This window comes from Drosophila melanogaster, chromosome 3R (genome assembly GCF_000001215.4).
Source record: "Drosophila melanogaster chromosome 3R".
NCBI lineage: Eukaryota > Metazoa > Arthropoda > Insecta > Diptera > Drosophilidae > Drosophila > Drosophila melanogaster.
Genome location: NT_033777.3, coordinates 25,550,598 through 25,572,512, shown reverse-complemented (window position 1 = coordinate 25,572,512; position 21,915 = coordinate 25,550,598). Strand labels below are relative to the sequence as shown.

At 38.2% G+C, this 21,915-nt stretch overlaps 1 protein-coding gene and 1 long non-coding RNA gene across 6 annotated transcripts in view; one reads left to right on the top strand and one right to left on the bottom strand.

Moving 5' to 3' along the window:
* Positions 1-21,915, bottom strand: part of msi (musashi) — a 92,306-nt gene that overhangs the window by 35,911 nt on the left and 34,480 nt on the right. For 3 of the 5 annotated variants that reach the window (NM_001276031.1, NM_001260374.2, NM_170229.3), the window contains exon 3: positions 8,386-8,433. The exons of the other annotated variants lie outside the window; for them this stretch is intronic. In NM_001276031.1, the coding sequence (NP_001262960.1) occupies positions 8,386-8,433 (48 nt within the window). The remainder of the gene's footprint in view (positions 1-8,385; positions 8,434-21,915) is intronic. 5 annotated transcript variants of the gene reach the window in all.
* Positions 18,178-18,810, top strand: lncRNA:CR46100 (long non-coding RNA:CR46100). Its single transcript, NR_133450.1, has one exon. It is a non-coding gene; the product is annotated as a long non-coding RNA:CR46100 (long non-coding RNA).

The window sequence follows — 21,915 nt, the reverse complement described above, 5'->3', positions numbered from 1 at the left end:
CTACTCCCCAGGGCCAATTATCGACAGTCAGGGAAAAATATGTAATCATATACATTGCAAGAAATAGAGCTTTCAATTTAAATATTATTATTATACAGTATGTATATATCCTCAAAGACTCTCAGCCATTTTTGCACATATAAGCAGCTGCACAACCGATGGGGATAGAGCTTACCAGGAGGGGCAACCAGGATTCACCAAGTCGGAAGGAGGTTAATAACAAGGCGTTCACACACTCTCACACAAGCTGGATGGGAAATGTGAAGAGATCTTTAGTGGGGCCACTTTTGTGTGTTCTCACTTACAGCAGGATAATGCAAAGTTTGTGATAATGTTTGAACAAAAAGCGCACGCAAACAAGTCGAACGAAGGACTAGTCGCATAAAAGGATATAACAGTGTAAGCAGGCATTTAACCTCTTACGAGTAGAGCCATCCATCAAAAGATTGGCTTTCACTCTATTGATAGTGCGGCAAATATTTAAAGTGCACGTAAGTGTGTCAATTAGCTTAAGGGGCAATGGATCAAATGACTTACTAGCTTCACTGTTTGTTGTACTAACTTGGAATATATCAAATATGGCAGAGCACTTTTCATTTCAATTTCGAATTTTTAAGCACAGTCACAATTGTAAGGGATACTTTTTACTTAACTTTAATTAGGAATGCTAAGCTGTGTTTTTTCTTGTCTTCACCCACGCATTTTTATGACATCTTCGGAACTGAGAACTTTTCGCTTTTAACCCAACTTTTGGCTTCATTTTCCTAAGAGTATTTGTGGAATGTTTCCAGTCTCTTCTCGTTTCCCGTTTTCCTGGCTGCTTTTCAGTCAACCTTTTTCCGTCAGCTTCGCCGGATGATGCTTCGCATTTTCCTATTTTCCATCTCTCAGCATCCGTTTTGCATAGTGGGGGAAATTTAAAGCGCACTTCTTGAGTCTGCTCAAGAGTTTTCTTCCTACATTTTGGCAATTCTTGTATCGCATTTGGCATGACTGAGTGGGTGTGCGTGCTCCTTACTTATGCATGTGTGTCAAAGCCATGCACAAAAATGAGTAAAAAGTTGCGATGGCATACTTTCGGGATCGCACTCAGACACCCTCATTTTAAATCAGGATTCATTCGTTTTTACGGTCTCTCAGGTTTGTATTTTTTTTTTTTCTTTTTTTGGCTCCCTACTTCTTGTGCCAGCACGCCTCCTTCACATAATTGAATTTTTATGACCCGGGCGACAAGCCGAGGAACAAAGAGGTAAGAAAACGCCGGGAAAAAGTACGAACAATAAACCGAACAGCCATAAAATAACCATAAATCCAAATTTTTGAAAGCGCCTAGGCCGCGTAGCACAATGTTTTTTTATTAGCTGCCATAATCGAAGTTCAGTGTTCGAGGCTCAAAGTTATCCATGTGTCGGCTTACTGCGACCAAACATGCGACATTTTCGATCCGCCATTGCAGCACAAATTGCAACTGCAATTGCAATTCGAGATTTTTATAGTTGCACACAGGAAGAAATGCCGGTATATCATGGATGAATATTTTATATTACTAAAATAAAAATTGTTGAACAAATGGAAATCGTATATAAAGGCTGTAAACAAATATATTCCTTTTGAAGGAACTGTTATCAATGCAAGTATTACACAATTTTTTCTGTTTTCCTTGCGATTTTCGCTTGGGTTTTTTTTTCAGAGCCAGAACTTTAACCGTCTAGCCCGAAAAAGGCATTTCCGGGCAATAAGAGAGCGGCGCGTTGCAATTTCCATTGCACAGCACACAGTGCAATGAACCGGAGACCCGGAGACAACAGTACGGCCAACTTTTTGAACATGGCGTGATTTGCGCCTAAAAGTATGCACCAAACTGCAAGAACAAAGCGGTCCGATAAGCAGGAAGACCAGACAGTCGGAGAGGATTGGAGGTGAAATGCTGGAAGGATCAAGGGCTAGGGACGCAAATGGTCGGTGGAGCACATCCAGACAACGAGACAGATGTCCAACTGACAGCCGCTGGGAAAAAGGCTTTGTTTTGTCCAAAAATGCCCAACGAAATGTCTGGTTTATGTTTCAGATTGTTGCACTTCATTGTGCAGAGACAGCATTATGAATAGGCACAAATGTAAAAAAACATTTTAATCATTATAAGTTTTACGACTTTCTACATTTAAACTTAAACTGCACGTGCTAGCAAACCTTGCATAGTATCCTTTTATCTATACACAGCATCATTCGTAATTTATGCTGCACCCCAACGCTGAGTTTCCGGTTTTAGTAAAAAATGTATTTTCATTTCTCTCAAAGTGGGAAAAATTTATCACGTTGAGTTTTTTGTAGCCTGTTTGTTGCTTAATGTTCAAGTGGCGGCTATCTCTTTCCCGCCAGTTTCCTGTCCCTTTTTCCCTCAGCAAAACTTTTGCCAGTGTGTGCGAGTGGGAATATGTATGTGCATATTTGTCTGTTTTGTGCAGCTTGTTAAATATTTATCTGCCCCTTTTTTTTGGCTTCTCTAACACCAAGCGAAAGGGCAAAGAGCATGTAGAATTTTTCGAGTTTTCATACTAACAAAGCATGTAAATAATATAAACATATATATTAGTAGGCTTGGCCTAAAATAAAAATATTTTTAATTGTTATCAAAGAGTATTTTTAATTCGCCGGACACTAGAATTTCCCCAACCCTGTTGCTATTTTGCCACTTTTGGTATGTTCACGCTATATATTCCGTTTTGATGCGTTTTTTTAATTAGCTGCAATTAAAAATTTAAGTGGCCTTCTCAGACCCGCGAAAAAGCGCATGGTCAAGGAGCTTTAAGTGAGAGTTAAAGCCATGATAGACACATCTGCTGGTGTTTCAGTGAAATTTTATAACTTAATTAACTTGGAGGGCCGCCCGTGGTGAGCTTGTAACTTCTTCAATTTGGACAAAGAAATTTCCATTTCACCAACGAACTGGAATGGGAACTTGAAACTTTGGAAAGTTGTTCTCATTCGGACTCAGCTTTTCGCTGGACTCGGCTAATTGCACTTTCGAGTTTCCAATTATAGTAGGTTAAATATTTATTTAAAGCCAAATTGTGAAGTAAGGTGCAAATGTGAAACGTGGCCGGAGCTCCGTCCACAGAAAATGGAATAACGTGACTGGCTATTTGTGTAACCTGGCCAAGGATTGCCGTGTCTATACTCTCTACCATCCTCTATAGTGTTAAACAATGATGCGGGCAGATCGGGTGGTTTCAGGGGGCTGTATGCCTGGAACAAAAGTTTAATTGAATTTCCTTAACCTGGTCAACTGGGCTGACTGACGTCAAAAGATATATATGTATGTATCTATGTCTTTGAGTTATATCGGTCTGAAATGGGGCTATACAAAAGACTGTTAGCGCAACTTTAATTTAGGGTAGTTACAGCTCAAAATATTATGTGGCAAAATAATATTAATTCATCCGTTTGCTGACACAATATGATGCAAATGTCGGTTAATATGGAAAACACCGCTGCTCTGCTGTTTTGCGGCATTAATGAAGATAAGTATAATCACATTAAGCGGAATCCTGCACATCACGTCCTCGATGTTAACGTTAAGTTAATTGAGCCCATATTAGCTGCCCAGCCTATGCATAAAATGGCCCACAGCAAATGCAAATGGCTATAACGCTATCTGCTTATAGCGTTTTCCGTCAAATTACGCCGCCAATATGAAATGGTTATAGTTATCGTTTATCGCCTCTGGGTCATCGAATCCATCCGCCATGTCCTTGATCGCTCCACTCTGACCCACCCCGTCTATCACTCGCCACCCAATACCGCCCACTTGCAACGTTGCCTGCATATTAAACGCTTGACTTGTGGATGCGCGTATCCGTATCTCGTCTATGTATCTGGAGCTATGCATTTGTATCTGGCTGCGTGTTTTCTCGGTCCGTTTTTGCATCACAAAATTTATTCATAGCTTCCGCTTTCTGACTCATTATCATTGACTTGCCATGGTTTCATGACTCTGTGTGGGCGTGCTTGGCGTATCTGCAAGATACTCGTATAGCTTTAGCTATAGATTGTTGATTTTGTTGTTCGTATATGTATACACTTCATATAACATTTTTTTGAAAATCGTTTTCATATCAAGGACTTTTGCAGAACTTTTTTCGAATTCATCTAACGTCATGGTGCCATTGATTTATCGATTGAAAAACGCATTAAATGCTTAAATCATGAAATTTGCTCATTCGTTATTGCGGAGCAGATTTATTTTGCAACTTGGGTCTGTTTGTCCACTTTCGAATAGATAAACGCATTTAAATTGCAAGGAAGTGCAAACTTTGCCACCGCTGCTAGTAGTTCATGGCTGGTGCCTCGAAAATTTATGTTGACAACGTGCTGGGCCACCACGTCACCACTGCACCACGGCATTACCCCGCCCACCCAAATACCGCCCCACTTTTCTCTCTATTTTCCACGACGCCCAGCTGTGAAAGTCGAATGAAATGACCAAGCCAAACCAGAAAGTGCCGTGCGCTTATTAATGGGTCATGTGTGCAGGGCAAAAGTTTTTCTTAGTCCCTTTAGACACTAGAAAATTAGTTCCATTATAAATAATATCATATATAATATTTAGTTTTATATTTTCAAACCTAAAAGTGGCTAAGAAAAATGTAATTCGAACGTTACTTTTTCATATAGAAGCATTTTTCGATAGCAAGAAAATGTTTTATGTTCTTCAACAACTTAAAATCAAATCTTTTGATTTTGGAGGATTTATGGGTATTATATTATACTTCAAAAAAAAAGAAACAGATTATATGCATCTTAATTTTTTAAGTGTTCTTAGAGCTGCATCGGGAGGAATCATAGGGCATAGAGCACCATAAAGTGGAAAGGGACGAGCATCCTATCTTTCACAACTTGGTCCGAAGAGTTTGCACAGAAAGTTTCACTGGTCTGTTGTGGAAAGTTTTTTTTTTTGTGGGTAGGTATCCCTTTGCACTCTAAGCCTCTTTCACATTCGCTCGCTATCCATTCTTCTGGTCGTAGTTCATTTTTGGTAATTTCCCGCCTTTGGCTAAAGCAAATTATGAGCTTCATTTGCATATTCGCATATCCAACAAAGGGCTGAAATTGAAAACGCGATTTGCACGAATTTACAATCGCAATTTACATAAGCCCTACCCGCGCTCCCTTTGCAAAAGGTGTTGCCGAATGCATAAATCATCGGAGTAAATACACACACACACACACTCTCACGAATCAAGGACAATTGTACAACGGTGCGTATTGTTGATTTGAATTCGAAATTCCATCGCCGAGTGGATCAAAAATGGAAAATGCCGATGTAATTCTAATGAAGACAGCCGTTGATGCTGCTGTCGATTCGCTGCAAACAATAAATTCTGTTTGCCATCGAAGGAGAGGAAATTAAGCCAATATTGCGTATACGCAATGTAGGAAATTAAGTGGTTTGACTTTGGCGAAGTTGAGTTGCTGAGGTACGGGTGTTTAAACAAGGACCAATCTCAGCAGTACAATAACAGTTCTTCATTTAGAGTTTTCATGGAATTTTCCGCGCAAGTGATAAAGTCAACAGAGTGGTAAATTCAGCCTCCGTCATAGTAATTCAATTCCGCGAAATCACCAATTCTACGCAACTTGACCCAAAACGTAGTCAAGTGCAAAACGGGCAATGCTACAGAGGAGATTTAAGCCAACTCAAAAAAAAAAAATAACGAAAAAAAATCCGCTCGGTCCCTGACGTAATTAAACCTTAGGTCCAGGCGGAAGTTGCTAAACAAAAAAAGGAGGAACTGACAAAAAATTTAGGATGCGTCGCTCTACCGTAACAATACACATCCTGTTGCAGGATGGCAGCAGCTCCTCGCTGCTTGTTCGACTGGGAAATTAAAAGTACCACAGCAACACACAGTAACAGAGCTGAAAAACAAGCCGAAAAAAAAAAAATGGGAAGCGAATCAGGTGATTCAGGGCGACAATAATTGGAACAGTAGAACGAAGCCCTTCAAATGTTTTCGCATCTGTGCAATATCGCAGCAATGTGAGCATGGCAGCAGAAACAACGCAGCAGCAACAACGCAACAGCAACAACGATTGCAGCTGCTGCCGCGCCACAATAACCGACTCGCGATGGCGACAGCCGCAGAGCAATTTTAATTGATTGTGGTCTTGAATGGCGAAAGTGTGCTCCCAATCGAGCGGCCGAATTAAGCGTCGAAATTGTGGTGTAAATAGCAGAAAATTCGGTTGGAAAGCCAACCTACTTTGAATCCTAAAGCGTGCTTATATTCCCTTTAATTATAGTTTTAATTATGCGGCTAATAATAGTGTTTTTTAATGATGAGTCAAGTCAAAAAACTATTAAATCGATGGCTGTTACACAAATCCGTTTCCAATTTCCATTTAATTAAGCCCGTAGTTTATGTAGCATACTTTTTCGCGCTGCGATTGCATTCGCAGCCAAAAAGGACACAAATGCCCGCTGCCAGCTTCAATTTCTAAACATAAATTTCAGTGCAATTAATTTCCCGCAGTTCTCATTGTTGTTGTTGCGTGTATCACGCCATTCTATTTTTCCTTCTATTTGTGCTGAACAACTTTTTCCAGTGATGAAATTTTTAGCACCTTGCTTCACGATTTTCCGGCTTGTTTCGTATATCGCATTGCATATCGCGTATCGTTTGTCAGTTTTGGAATGTGGCAAATGTGCTGGACTCACGCATTCCGCCAACATTTTTGAAATCCCTATGCCACGCCCCCGCCGCTTTAGCTGCCCACGCCTGCACTTGGAACAATTTTCCGGCGATTGTTATCGCAAGTCGTTTGTTAAAATTGCACCCGCACTACGCTAAAATACAATGGCTGAAATAATGCTTGCACAATTACATAGACAGATGGCTTAGTTTTCCCCGCTGCCGTTTTTCCATTTCATTTTTTTTCGCTGCCCGCTGCGCTATTATAAATAACAAACTAGAAAATTGTTTATAATTACACATTAGCAGATAAAATATTGCATGTTGCCGATGTTGGCAGCCATTTGCAATGGGCATGTACAATGTGTGTGTGACCAATTTGTTGGCCCGACTTTCGAAACATGGTTCGGGCTTTTTTTCTGGCCGCGGTAATTGTTTCAGTTCCTAGTCCACTCAATTTCTTTTTTTATGATGTGTTATATGGCGCTAAAGTGTTGTCATTATCGTCGATTACGAATGCGATTATATAATAATCGCTTTGTGTTGCGCCCAGAAGCGAAAACCATTACGACAAATTGCAGGTCTGAGGATTTAAAGAGTTTATCCTTACATCGAAATGTTCACTTATGATTGAGAAATAAGTGCAGTTAAGTTATGGCAATTAAATGTTTTACAAACGGCAGATAATTCACTGCTGCCGAATGTTAAATAACTGCATGAATGATTTTCATGTGCAAATAACTCAGATGTGTACACTGTAAGTTTTAAGATGGAATGCACTTTTATTCACATGATCAGACATTTATTGAATGTAATATTTAAGCAGAGTGTTTTCTCTGCGGTAATCGTACGCTCAATTGCTGGCACATTGAAGACATTAAAGGTTCCCTTACTACCCATTTAATGTTTAGCAAATTGTGGAGCAAATTAATACAAAAATACAAGCACGTCCATGTGTGTGTGGGCAATAAAATTATAACAAACATGGACAAGAAAACAATATAATTGCAGCCCAGAGCACAGCAGGCCCATTCAGGATACCACGGTTGGCGAAAGCAGCCAAATGCAACAGGATTATCCTTGGCATCCAACTCTCTCGACCACCAAAAACACCAGAGGGCATTGTTTTGACCATAAATATGTTTCCGTAATATGTTTCTAATTGTGGCGTTCGACAAGAAACATGAGCTACCAGAGATGGTAGGATAAAATGGAAATGCTTTCTCCATCGCTTTAATAACATTTCATCACAATTATTTACTGTACAATATTTAACTGGTTAATGTATTGTACAAAATTATAGTTACAAATTTCTAGGGCTAAGTGTACAGCACATTTTACTAGCACTAAACAAACTAAAGTTTCTACGAGCTGACAGGAAGATAGATAATTTCATGAAATTATAACAACTTCAGCAATAATGGCATGTATACAATAAAAGCCAATTTAACAGATAATCACATGAAATAGCAACTATAATATTTGCTAATTATTACGATTACAGATTGTTATTATTTTTAGCCAATTAAATAGTTTTGGGTATTTAGCACCTTTTTTTTGGAAGAGCACACATACACACCGAATGCAACAACAAACACAATTGAATTAGGCTTTGGGGTTTCATTTGGGGATTGTCCTTATAAAATGGGCAATTGCTGGGTATGGGTGGTTCGATCAGCTGGTTAGAGCTTACCTTGTGGCTGCTGTCAGGCAGGCAAACGCTTTAATGGGTGTCTGAAACCTGAAATATAAAAGAAAACCGGAAAAGAAAAGAAGAAAAGTTCGCCACTGGTAAGCAAATGTTTCAAATCGATCTCGCTTAAGTTGCTCTCACATTATTTGGTATATTTTGTTTTTTTTTTTTTCCTGGTTGGTTATTGAGTAAACACTGGTTATGGGTTTAGAGTTTGTTTGCTTTTTTGTTACTACGAATGGTTGCATCAAAACTAGATATGTATATGGGAGTATAAACGAGTTGAAAACAGTAGTTGTAGTAATAGTAGTAGTTTGTTTTTTGATGGCCGACCACGTATCAATTAAAATGCATGGGTCGTTATTTTGGTGGTTTACTCAAGAGGGATGTGGGTCTGGTGTTTGTAAAATATTTACAAAATGCACAAAACGATTTAATTGCCAGTCAGAGAAGCACGCAGATAATTATTTACATGGGTTTTCGCAAATACTTCTGTGACCTGTCAAGTGGATCATCATTGAATTTGATTCGATTAGGAGCTCATCTGGTTTCTGATTGCATAATTAAAATACGCTTTCAATGTCCACTGTGACAGGTTGAGAAAAATATAAACAAATGCAACCTGAAAAGTGGTTTTATCTATGTCTCCAACAACAACTACGTTTCAAACTATAGGTAATTTACCGATGTCTATGATGTTCAATGCAATATTATTTCGTTTTTATAAATGCGAAAATTATTTTACTATCTTATTACACATACCAAAACCATTTAATCGGGAAAGTTATGTACATAACAACTGGGGACCATGTTAATTAAATGCGCACAAAATTAATAAACCAATGTAAGCCACACTAACAACAAGGACAATGGTGTTGAGGGGAATGGGGAGGTTTACACAGAAAATTCCGATGATGCCAACCAACACGACTCTGATTTACGCAAAATTACCAACTTTGCTCGAATTATTTTTAATTATTAACGGTATGTTTTGGTTATTTATTTAAGCTGCGACAGGAAAAATAATACATAAAATAAACAGAACACGACATAAATTACACAGCACTACGACACACCGGAAGATAAACAATAAATTAAAATACATCAACCAAAAATCATTTGTACACATATGAATTGTTTATTATTTATTTGAAACTACGCTTTGCATGTTTGGGTGATAAAGTTTGGGAGCCGCGGGCGTTTATGTAGTTTTAGAAAAATGTAATTTGTACAATTGGAGCTGAGTCCTATCAATCAATATATAAAATGGCATTATTTATTCATACTAACTCTCTTTTGTTACTTTTACATATTAGCCCTTAAGGTTTAATGCTGCTTATAAAGTCGTTTGTCTGAGTTTGTTTCTTGGAACCCTTGGGATTTTTATTTAGCAACAGCAGCGTTGCGATATTTTAAACCTTAAATTGAAATAAAGTATCCTTTAGCCCCTTTACTTCCCATGGGCTCTTCCTCCTTCACCTTTCACTTGTGTATGTGTGTGTGCTGGCGTTTCTGTTTTCCGCCCACGAATCTAGGCCAAAATGCAAGTTTTGCTCCTCCAGATGTGACACCAAAATGTCAACAAGTCGACGAGGCGTGGAGGCTCCACTGAAAAGGCTAATGAGAGAACGCATCAGGCGGAATTGCCCGAGGGACGTACTCATTTGTAATTAAGAGCAGAGGGCTTTCCTCACCCATATATACTAAAATATATAATATGTAGGATGGAAAAATATCCAGCGCTAATATATAGAGGGAAATGCAGATTTTTAGACACTCCTAATTAAGCTACTTTCGCTTGGCCATTCTAATTAAATACAATTCGGTGGCAAAGTTAAGTGAATATTTGATAAGCCGCCAGAAGGCGAGATATTATGCACACTGGCACCTAAAAGTCTATAGCCAGTGTTCGCTTTGCCCCCAAATGGGGGATATTCAAAACAGACAGCGACAATCGGGCGGAAAGAATCTTTGGCAAATTGTCAAAACAACAGGAACGACAAGGAAAACATTTTTAATTTCCTGCTATAAATTGTATGCAAATGGAATAGATTATCCACTGATAAAAACTTGCACACAAAATGCCACAAAATTCTGTTTTTCAATTTGGATTTTATGATATGTTAATGTTTTAATTTTTTTAGGCGTGGTTGGATGGGGCTGATTGGGTTAAAATGGTTTTTAAAACTACTAAATACGAACACAAAAATGTAGTAGTGAATCGATTACAAGTTGGTAATGTGAAGAGAATTTGGTGGGTTAAGCTTAAAGAGAGAGTATATTCTAGTACATATGGATAGTATATAATTACGCAATTGGTGGATCTACATGGGTTAAGGCTTACACGCACACACAGACACTACGATGGTATCTATGACTATCCCTTAATCACGATGTTTTCGAGCTATTTTTGTCAGACGTCTAGCTTTGTTGCTTACCTGAAAGAAAGAAATTAAGTTAAATTAGTTAAAAATATAGAAAGTTTAATGCTTAAATTAACTTAAAAGTCATATTCAAAACACCTTTCTAGCCATATTTATTAACCTTTACATTAGCACATCTAAATCTTAGATATGCACTACCTTTTTTGCATATACCAACACTCTCTCAACATTTGCATATCCTGAAGCACTTACGCCACACGGCGACCCTGCCCCTCCACGCAAATTGACATTAAAAATGTACACGCAATCCTTTTAATCGATTTAAGCGTGAAGGGCAGGCAAAGGACTGCAAACCGGATGCTCTGGGTTACCAGGTGCTTTATAAAACGTTAGCTAAACGTTTTTGTCGGTTTGTGCATCAAATATGCATATGCAAGTAGCTGTATGTTGAGGGGCTTCCCCGAGATGTCGTGGTTAATTTCCCGGAGTTGCAACATTTTACTGTGGCAGGTGAACAAGTGCCTTAATTGCCATGATAAATTTACTCAAAACTTATTTCACTTACACGATTGATTAACCTATGTAATAAGCAACAGTTTTAAGAATTATTGTGAATATCATTATGCGATATATTTATGTCACACAGTAAAACATTTTCCTCTACGTTTTCATATATAAATATCTTCCAATTAACAATGGCAGTTACCGCAATCTATTTACGCCGTTTGGCATGCGGATTAAAACAAAAAGTTATCCCCTTTTTTGACCAACTTTTTTATGACACAAATCGGATTTAGTAGATTTTTGCGCACCGCATATGTGAGTTTGGGTATCAGCATCTCACTCACTTTCGTTTTGGCCCGTCGCTGAATTTGACAACTTTGGCTGGCCATATAAAAGCCGTTGCAAATGTCGGTCTATTACAATTTTTCGCTTTCAATTTTTGTGGCACGGCTCGCAGAGCTTAACTTATAAATCTGACACTCGGACAGGGAAAGAGCATGGCCCAAATCGATCTATAAAATTCATCGACATGACGAATTGTAACTGGCATGAGTTCCGCCCTCTCTTCAACCACTGCATATTAATGGTATTTTTTTTTTATGTTTATTCTTCGTTAAACTACACCTCTCGGTCACCTTGGGGTTAAAATTCGAGGCCCAGCTCCACTGGAGGCTGGGCAAAAATTTGCATTTTAAATAATTTGCAGCCATCGGTCATATACAGTTTATAAATTATATAGTGTGTGTGCTTTTTTCTCTCTCTCGAAACGGAAACACATTTATAATTGCGCATAAAACCAAAGCCGTTTACAGTTCTTTTGGACGTGGATGGGTGTTTCGCTTTTCCCGCTTGACTTTAATGTTTTAATGATTCACTCACATCGAGCCCCGATATGCATACGTAATTTCCTGCTCGATTTTAACGCCAACTGAGGGACCGACTCTCGACTGACTGTCCATTTTAATGGTGACATTTAATATGCGTTAATTATGCCATTTATGGCCCGTTTCGTTTGGCTTTCGAAGGCATATGCGCTAAATGGTTTGTCGTTAAAAGGCCTCATCCATTTTTATCACACGGCTACCCGAAGTTAAACCCAAATCAAAAGAAATTGTCTTCGACTGCTATTCATTCTTTTGCAATTTAGCTCAAAACATTTGAATAAACTTCGTTTGAGGAAAATATTATGAAGTAAAAGTTTTTAGATTGGCAGGGGGAATCCCTTTTCCACCAGAGCTTATGCAAATTTCTTGGCGCTTGTGACATGTGTATCTCTTTTTCAACTATGACATGCTTATATTTATGCAAAAAATTGTGTCAATGAATCTAACTGCTGTAATAACTTATAAAAGGTTGCATTCCCCTTAAAATCAAGTAATAGTTTGAACTCTAAATAAGGATCTATAAAGTCCTTCCCTTATCGTACACCAATTACAACAGCAATAGTGGCAAATAATCGAAGTCATGGTGGAAATTGAACATATCAGCTATACACACACAGCATATAAGACGACCCCTTGCACAAATAGCAATGGTATAGTCTACTTTATGGGCAAAGCTTTCACGCTGTCGAAGCTCAGAAAATTTTTATCCAATGCTGAGATCTTACAAATACGAAAATAGTTTCATTTTCCCCAAGCACACACACAAATATTTTTATACACACTTATATATACGTAATTCGGGGGATAAGGGAACTGTGGGTCAGACGAAACTTGGTTTTGGGGCAAAAAAAAAAAGCAAAACGGAAACGGAGGGTGTTTGTCTGTGTGTATGTATCCGAGTATCTGTGTATCTGGGTATCCGTGTATCTGTGTGTGAGGGCAGATATGCGAGGCGTTACGAATTGCCGCTGTGCTTTTCTGTTGTCGGTGCTCCCATTGCCATTATATTTGCGGCAGGAGAATAACTGAAACGGCAGTCCCAAGCACAAAAGTTGGCAACAACCGCAGGGGAAGTGCCGAAAACCAAATGTGAACTATAAGTAAAATAAAGCATAAAATCCAGCGGAATTCCCACGAACTGTTGATACTTTGTAGGATTTTTATAAATATTTTAAATTCGAAAGGAGCACATCGATTAAGTTAAAATTAGTCTAGTGACTAAAGCACTGTCGATCATTATCAATTTCTGAAGAATGAATATTTTAATATTCTAAACATACTCGAATGTTTATTCTGTTCCCTTTTTGCCATTTATGTCTGTTGGGTAACCCATCAAAGGAAGGTATATACACGTATGTATGTGTGTTTTTGTCTCAACTTTCAGGACTAGACCCCTCATTAACCTTAACTACGAGGCATTTCTATATGCCACAAAATTCCTATCAAATGACAAACAGAGAACAGGCGTAAACTGTTCAGCCATTAGATGGTGCCCGAAAGCACCAAAAAACGAAAACAAAAAGGGTTTTTCACACACATGGAAAGCGGGGCCGCATTTTGCTACACTGTAAATGTAATATTTTATTGTGTAATAAATACAACAACAAAAACGAAGAAAGAAACACACAAAAATACTAAGTAAAATGGCGCGCTACTTTGCCTTGGCCAAAAACGGATTCATAACATGAAATTGCTTTTCATGATGGGGTGAACATACAAAGAAAATCCGCAGCACATGAGCGCAAAAGGGGGGTTGTGTCTATGTTAATGGTTATATTTTTACTGCATCTACATTTCATAGCTATTACATTTCCTTTCCCTCTCAAAAAAAAAAAAAACAAAATAAGAAATTGGGTTTGCATCATACCAACGCGTCATATTACAACAGAGGTCACGAGTTTCTGCAAATGTGGATATGCGTGTTTCTATAAACAAAATGTATTGCAAGTTGTTAGATGCAGCCAACTTTGCTTATTAAATTTCTTTATTACAAAGTTTAGATTTGTTTTCAAATTGAAAAGCAGAACTTGTAAGACATGCAATCTGGTACTTGTACCGGAAAAATTTAATTAAATGGAAATGCAGCATAGCATTATTTTTGCAAGAAATATTGAAAATACGGGTTATGATTTAGTGAAATTTTTTAAAAGTTATTTTTCAAGTAACTATACCAAACAAGCATAAAATACATCTAATCAAATATTTTTGTTTTGCAATGCCCTTGACTGCTGTCACATTCGTTTGGTTCTGTAAACAAAACATGTGGGAAAATACATTTTCTATTTGGAAATATTTTGCACAAGCATCGTCTAAATACTGGCAAGTCTAAACTAAACAGGAAAGCCAAATAAATTGCCATATTCAATGGTAGATTTATTAAACAGAATTTTATGAAAAACAGAAAAACAAGCTGAGTTACAAAACAAAAATAAAAAATCCTCAACAATTTGCGACTTCCCAAACTAAAAAAAAAAGATTAAAAATATGCCTCCAATTAAAGTGCAGATTGTTGGGGAAAACAAATCCAATTTTCCTAGCTCTTGTCGAGCGACTTTCATTTTCATTGTATTCTGTTGTTGCTTTATAGGAATTACAGTGTTTATTTGTTTCGCATCAAGTTGACTGCACTGTGTCATGCGTTACGGTTGCTTTCATTATTGAGCAAGACAACGGGGCGAATGAGTAACGGCGATAAACACTGTTGCCTCGCTTAACTATGGGCAAACACTTTGCCCACTTAATTGACTATTTGCGGTGGTTTATGGCATCGCATGGCATCGCGCTCTCGCTTTAAACACTTTTAATTAATATTGTTACACACAACTGCACACCGATGCAGGGTGCTGTATGAAAAGTTTAATTGAAATTTAATTACACGTAGCATGTGTGAGGGAAATTGTATAGCATCTGCTACGACGAATCCCTCTTCTTGCGTCTTGGGCCTCCAATCCCGATTCCCGATACCCAATACGCTCCCATTGGGCGAAGGCGTCCATCCAGAGCATCGCCCCACGAACATAAGCCAATTGAGCGTAAACAACAAATTGTTGATTTGTTTTGTTTGCCCCTTTCCGATTTGATTCGACTCAACTCGACTCTCGATTCAATTCGATCCGATGCGATACGGATTGTGTTGGTTTTTGGACGTTGCCACTTGAAATTTTATGCCATTATTTGGCTTTGCGCACGATTGATTGATTGATTGATTTATATGAATGAAACAGACTCGCCGAGTGAAGACTAGATTGCCCCTTTGATTGCCTTACTTTGCCATGGGCTTCGAATGCAAATTATAGATGCTGCGATAACTATAGTCCATAAATATTAAATATATATTGTTTTCACCCCTTTAAACTCGAACTCTTTTCCACGCACCTTTTGTGACCTTCTTGTGTGCAAACATTTTTTATGTTAATACGCTTAGGTGAACAACACTCGCATCGCATCGCATCGCCTCACTGAACTCAACTTCAAACTTCAGCCAATCGAGAGATGAGTCGAGGTGTGCGGAGTTGAACAAAAGGCTTCGCATTTAAACTTGTGATTTATGGAGCATACTACCCTTGGGGCCAGCGAATGATCTCATATATCCATCGCAAACATTATGCGACCTATCATCTATGAAGTTCATTTCGAAATGTGTGTCTAATTCACATTTTGCATTTCGCAGAACTCAGCTGAACAACAGTGTGCATGATTTAATAGATCTTTGTTTCTGAGAAACGCAATTTGTTGCAATTTAATATCTGATGAGACACATCAAATGTGATTCATTTCGAGTAAATTATTAATTTGCCACCCATAATGGAAATTAATTCTTTGAGTGCAACATTTAGAATTCCGCACTGATGATCCAAAACATTAGCTTCAAATTACCCATGCTAATTGAATTTACTATTTAATGCGTACGAGATGGGTAATTTGTTTAATTTACTTATTTCATGCATTAACTTGCAGAAACATGCCCCAAAATATCTCAGTCCTTTTTGGCTAGAAAACAGCATTAATTATCATGCATTATTTGTATTCTGCTTGCAATCATTTTTCACTCCCCATCTCATTTGGGACTTCTTTTATTTTTCCTTGGTTTTTTGTTTTTCAAGGAAAGGAGAGTCGTGTAATTATGTGCCACTAAAGATGGCAACGAAGCAAATGGGGCCAGGCACAAAAAGAATGAAATGGAATATAAGGAAGCCACAGAGCCGCAGAAGCAGGGCGACTTAAAGGCAGTGACATACGAAAAAAAAAAAGGGAATATATAAAGAATCTGGGGGAAATGCGACCAGAAGATGGAGCTCGCAAAGGAACTGGCTGTGGCCGATTCACCTTGAACTCGAAAAATGAACTTATCGAGACTGCTCTCGGTCGTGCTCCCCCCCCCCCCAAAAAAAGGCCCCAACTCCAACTCCTTTCCCATTTTTTTCTCAGTTCCGCCGTCTTACTCGCAGAGACTCCACTCGTTGGGGCGTTGGAGCGTTGTAGCCGGGTGAGTGGAACGAGAGGGGGGGGGGGGGCGACAACCCGCGGAGGCCGAGGAGCAGGAACTGGTAACAGGTAACTGGTAAGGTAACCTGGTGCTCCACACCCGTACAATCGCATACACATGCCTTTGTGCGCCTCCCCGACAGACGGACGGACGTCGAATGGCAGCCAGTTCTGCCTTTTCAGCTGGCTTCCTTCCACTCGTTTGTGATACCCTTCTCGTGAAGAGTCCTCTCAGCTACAGGGCGAGTTGGCAAAGTTCTTGAGAATATATTTTCAAGATAGCTGAGCAAAGTTAAAGAGTGTGACCAGAATCGAAATGGTAGGAGTTGCACTATTCTAAAAACTTACACTATAAAAATATGTGAATATGAATCATAATTGTTGTTTAATTATATAAAATAATAATTAAAATAAATTTCTTTCAAATAATAAAGTCAATCTTTTAGATACTTATTTGTTGAAATTATTTCCAGTGTCTTTCAAGTTTCGGTCTGCACGACTTCCTTTGCAGTTTTTGTTAACATTTTTCAACTGGAAGTTTTGTGCGTGGTTCCTTCGGTTTTTTCGCCTCCACTTTTCCCTACCTAGCTGCTTCCTCTCGTCTTTTTTAGCTGCCTTTAACAGGTTTTCATTTAAAGTTGGCAAAAGCCACTTCTGCGGAAATTGTGTGTGCATGTGTGTGTGATCCTTTAGATTTCACTTGTCAAGGTTAGTCCACTGTGAAAAAAGGTGGCCGGGGGCGGAGGCGACCCAGTTAACGGCCTTGGTTCCTTTTGAGAAAAGCTCTCACATTTATGCCAGCGATTTCCGATTGACTTTATTTCACCTCGCAAGGTGAGAGAAAATTTTTAATTCAATTAACATTCAATTCCTCGCACCGAACAGCCATTGACTCGCCAATAATGAATAATGAAGCCGAAAAAAAAATATATGTGTCTGTATATTGAAATAATATTTATCGTAGCAGGTTCCGCGAGGTGACGACATGGTAACAAGTTACCCAAGGGGAAAGTCTCCACAATGACAGTTTAAATTTGCTTTTAAACGTTTTTATAGCTTCATCTGCACTTAATTGCAGTTTAATTCGCCATAAAGCGATTGCCCAAAAGGGTTTCAGCCAAATTGAAAACGTGCCAAGTATCCTTAAGATGTTGCTCCATGGCATAAAAAAAAACACACAAAAATGTCATCCAGTCTGGCTCCTTGATCTATTCCCTGGATACCGAGCAGATGTTACTCCCAGGTTGTATTTTTTTTTTTTTTTTTTGTTGCCAAAGTTTGTTGACCTGGATTAGGGGGAACGCATGCAAAATGAGTTTATTTGTTCAACTCGAAAAAATGCACGCAACTGCTGTCGCCTTTTGCTTTTCGCTCTCTGAATATTTATTTGCGGAATTGGAGTATGAATAATATTTACGAGTTCATAATGAAAGGCTTTAACCTGAAGTTCAACAGCCGAACGAGGCAAACTCAAACTGCAATCGCCGCTTGAATTCAAAAAGATGATAAATGGCGTTGACAATATAGGTTTGCCTGCAATACCTGACTGGCCTTGAGTCGATGGAGCAAACTCAATCAAGGTTCTTGCAACGTGATTTACAGCTAAACAAAACCGAAAGCCAACAAGAGCAGTAATAATAATAATAACCATCATAGTCAATGTGGATGGGGCAACTGCATGTTTTGAAGTTTTCGGTTCCCATCATCGCATATGTATGCCCACAAAAATGCATTATTTATGAGCGTAAAATTGTAAGAAAAACGCCAGCACGTTTTGATCGATTGAAAATAAATATTCGAAGAACAAACAAGTGCAGTTTGAATAGAAAGACCATACTCTTCTCAACAAGGTTGTAATTATTTTCTGGACAGAGAAAAAAGACACAAATATATTAAACATTAGAAACCGAAAACTGCAGATACATTTCTAGAGTATCCAAATATCCGCTGGCGCAGCAAAAGAAAAACCCGTAAATATAGATTGCATAATGGCGAAAACATGATGATGATTGGCCATATAAGGCGGCTACTCCTCAAAACCTCTCCGCATTCAATTTATTTATACAGATATCAGATGTGCAACTGTGGCACGAATGAAAACGAGTGGTTCCGCCTTAAAGCAGACATTTTGCGATGTTTGCTGGCAAATCGTTTTTCGGCTTTTATGGAAATCCCATTGCACAATATGGAATATAGTATACCATACCATATCTGCCGTTTGTTATTGTGCAGCTGCGGCTAATAAACATTTGGCGGCATATTAGCCGTGGCAATAAGTAGTCTTTGATTTGCTTTCATTCTTTTTTTTTTTTTGCATTTTATGCCGTTCTGTAACAACGGATAATAAAAGTGCTGGCCAATGGGTTCGGTTTGCTTTCAGCCTTTGTGTTGCTGTGTGCTGCTGAATGCTGATTTCTGCCTTGGCATTGTTTATTTTGCAATCATAATGCCGCAGAACAACAACCAAAGCCCCCCACTTCCACCGCCACCCAGCTACTTGTCTTGCGTACAATGGTATATGCATGTTTCAATTATGGCGCTCAGAAGCCAAAACACCCGCCAACCGATGAACAATAGACTTGGGGCGTGGGCTATGCTACATCTGCAGTGCAAATGGAAATTTATATATGTACATACATCGAGATGGAAAGTACAAAAGGCGCTAGAAAAATGTTTTCCTAATGCATTTTCCACTTTTTTCTCTTTATTTCATACGCTTGCGCCCAGAAGAATAGCAAAATGGCTGCAGACTATGTTATATTTGCTTGTGCCAAAAAACTAACTACATATTTCATTAAACTTAGTTTCTGCTTAAACAGTTTCTAAACAAAAAGTGTAACATTATTCAATAAAATCTTTCGATAAATCTAACTTTACATATACTTTCTTGGTTGCAAACCACTATAAACATTTCAGCACTCTTGACATGGAAACAAGAACAAATGCGAATGCATTTGGCTGAAGATATTAATGTGTCTGCACGAGTGTTGAAAAACAACAATGACTTCACAAAGTATGCTAGAAGAAATCGTTGCCCATCAAGCGAAAGATCGATTTCCAGCTCAATCGATGGGATTTACTTCCATCTTAAGCTGTTTTCGGCACACCTGGCCAAGTCCACCCTCATATCCGCCACAATGGATTGCCTTCTCTTCCAAATAACTGGCCAGGTAAGTCCATTTACGCACGACCTACACAGAGTGTCCGAAAATAGGAATGGGTCAGCCCATGCAAACGGAAGTCATTTATTTCGGCTCACGACATAACAATGAAATTGGCATAACAATTGTTTGGCCAAAGCGGGCGGAGTGAAAAGAAACCGAAGAAAGGCAAAGGAGCCGTTGCAGGAGCAACAAACTCGGCTAAAATCAGACATCATTATGTTGACGTGCGCTAGAGAAAAAATTTATAAAGTTTAAAATGTATTTATTAACATTATGTGGCATATTTTTTTTTTATATATATAAGTACAATATATGAGCTCGTTTCACAACACTTTATTCGTTTGTTAAAGTTTTTAACTCATTTGAATACCCTATTTTTCTCCAAGTGCATTTACATTTATTTCTTTGGCTCACTTCCTGAGCTCCAGCTAGTTGTTATCTAATTTTGCTTAAAAGCCAAAGTCACTCAGAGCGGCCTGGTTTTCAGCATTCCCTTTTTTGTTTCCAACTAAATATTTCCGACTGCAGCAACCGTCATTGTTTGGGCCACAAAAACATAATTGCAATGGGGTGGGGTGAGTGGAAACAGGATGGGTTGGGTCGAAATGAGTTTGGGCACAACAACTATTTCCAGTCATTAATTATGCAAATGTTTTTTAATATTGCTAAAAACCCGAAACTGTCAGAGCCCAAAGGAACTGCAGACTGTCTATTTGTCTAATGGTTTCCAGCAGTAATTTCGATATTGAGGCCATTCAAGGAAGCGCCATTCGGGATTTGATAAGATTAATAATACCAAAGCATTCAAAACATCAATTAACCCACTTAATATCGATTAACTGGCATTCCTTTTGTTTTTGGTGGTACATTAACCTCTAAAGTCAGCGAATTTCGAAGCCAAAACAAAAGCGAAATCCGTAATATGATTCATGCGGACAATATTCGTAATATCTTTGAACAAACCGTGTCTTCGGTTTCATATTTATTTGCATATATAAAAAATATGTTTCTTATTATTTCCCTTTTTTTGTTAATATTGTAATTTATTGCACTCGAAATGCGGGTTGAGGGGGTGTTATGGTCATTAATTCATTTTTGGCCAAGTGAGCGAACCTGAAACTGAATGGTTCGAGTCACATCCGATTTTTACTTTGACTTTTTATATAAACTTATTTTTGATTTACAAAGCTTTGACAATGGCGAAAAAGACGACTTTGATGGCTCTGAACACGACGTCATTGTCGAATCATCATTGCCAGTTTTTTTTTCTAACGAATCTTTTCGTTTGCAAAATATTTAAATTTGGTTTAACACGTTTTTTGTGGACTGCTGACAAGAGGAAATTGAGCGCATTGAATTTTAATTGGTGATTACTTGATTTTGGGAAAAGAAAAAAAATACGGAATGTGGGTGGAGTTTATAATGAAGTTTAAGAATAAGACTGGGTATAAAAAACAGCTTTCAAATATATTTCGATAACTGAAAGATCATTAAAACGCAATGAAAACTTTACAACAATGTTGATTAAAGCTTACAACATATCTCACCAATAATCGCATATTAAGCCATTTTATAAATACTATGTCATAATTTTTACGGAAATTATTACGTTCGACACACTTTTATGCATGCCAAGATGAATTGTGAATAGTGCATGAATGAATGGAGAGTTAACAAAACGATTTTCCTAGCTGTAAAACTGTTGGCACCATTTTCCTACCGTAATTTATGCAACAAAGCGGGACTTCAATGCGGAAAACAAGAAAGTGCATTACCATTTGTAGAAAAAGTCGACAATAAATAACGTATTGCGTATATCTTATGACTTAATCTTAAAGACACCGTTTTATATATAAAAAAAAAAAACCGTCCAGAAATGATAAATGGTGTGAACAAAACTTTAAGATGGGAAACTCTTGACATTTATCAAAATGAACTCTCTTTGGACCCTATATCTCAGCTCAAACTTGTTGACCAAATACAAAAACGAATTATAACTAATAAGCGTGATTAATGCCATTGTTAGGCAAATCATCGGCCACAGGGCAGGCGAAGAAAAATATAGTTTTTATTCGATTTGCCTTCATTACGGGCTTTATGTATATTTTA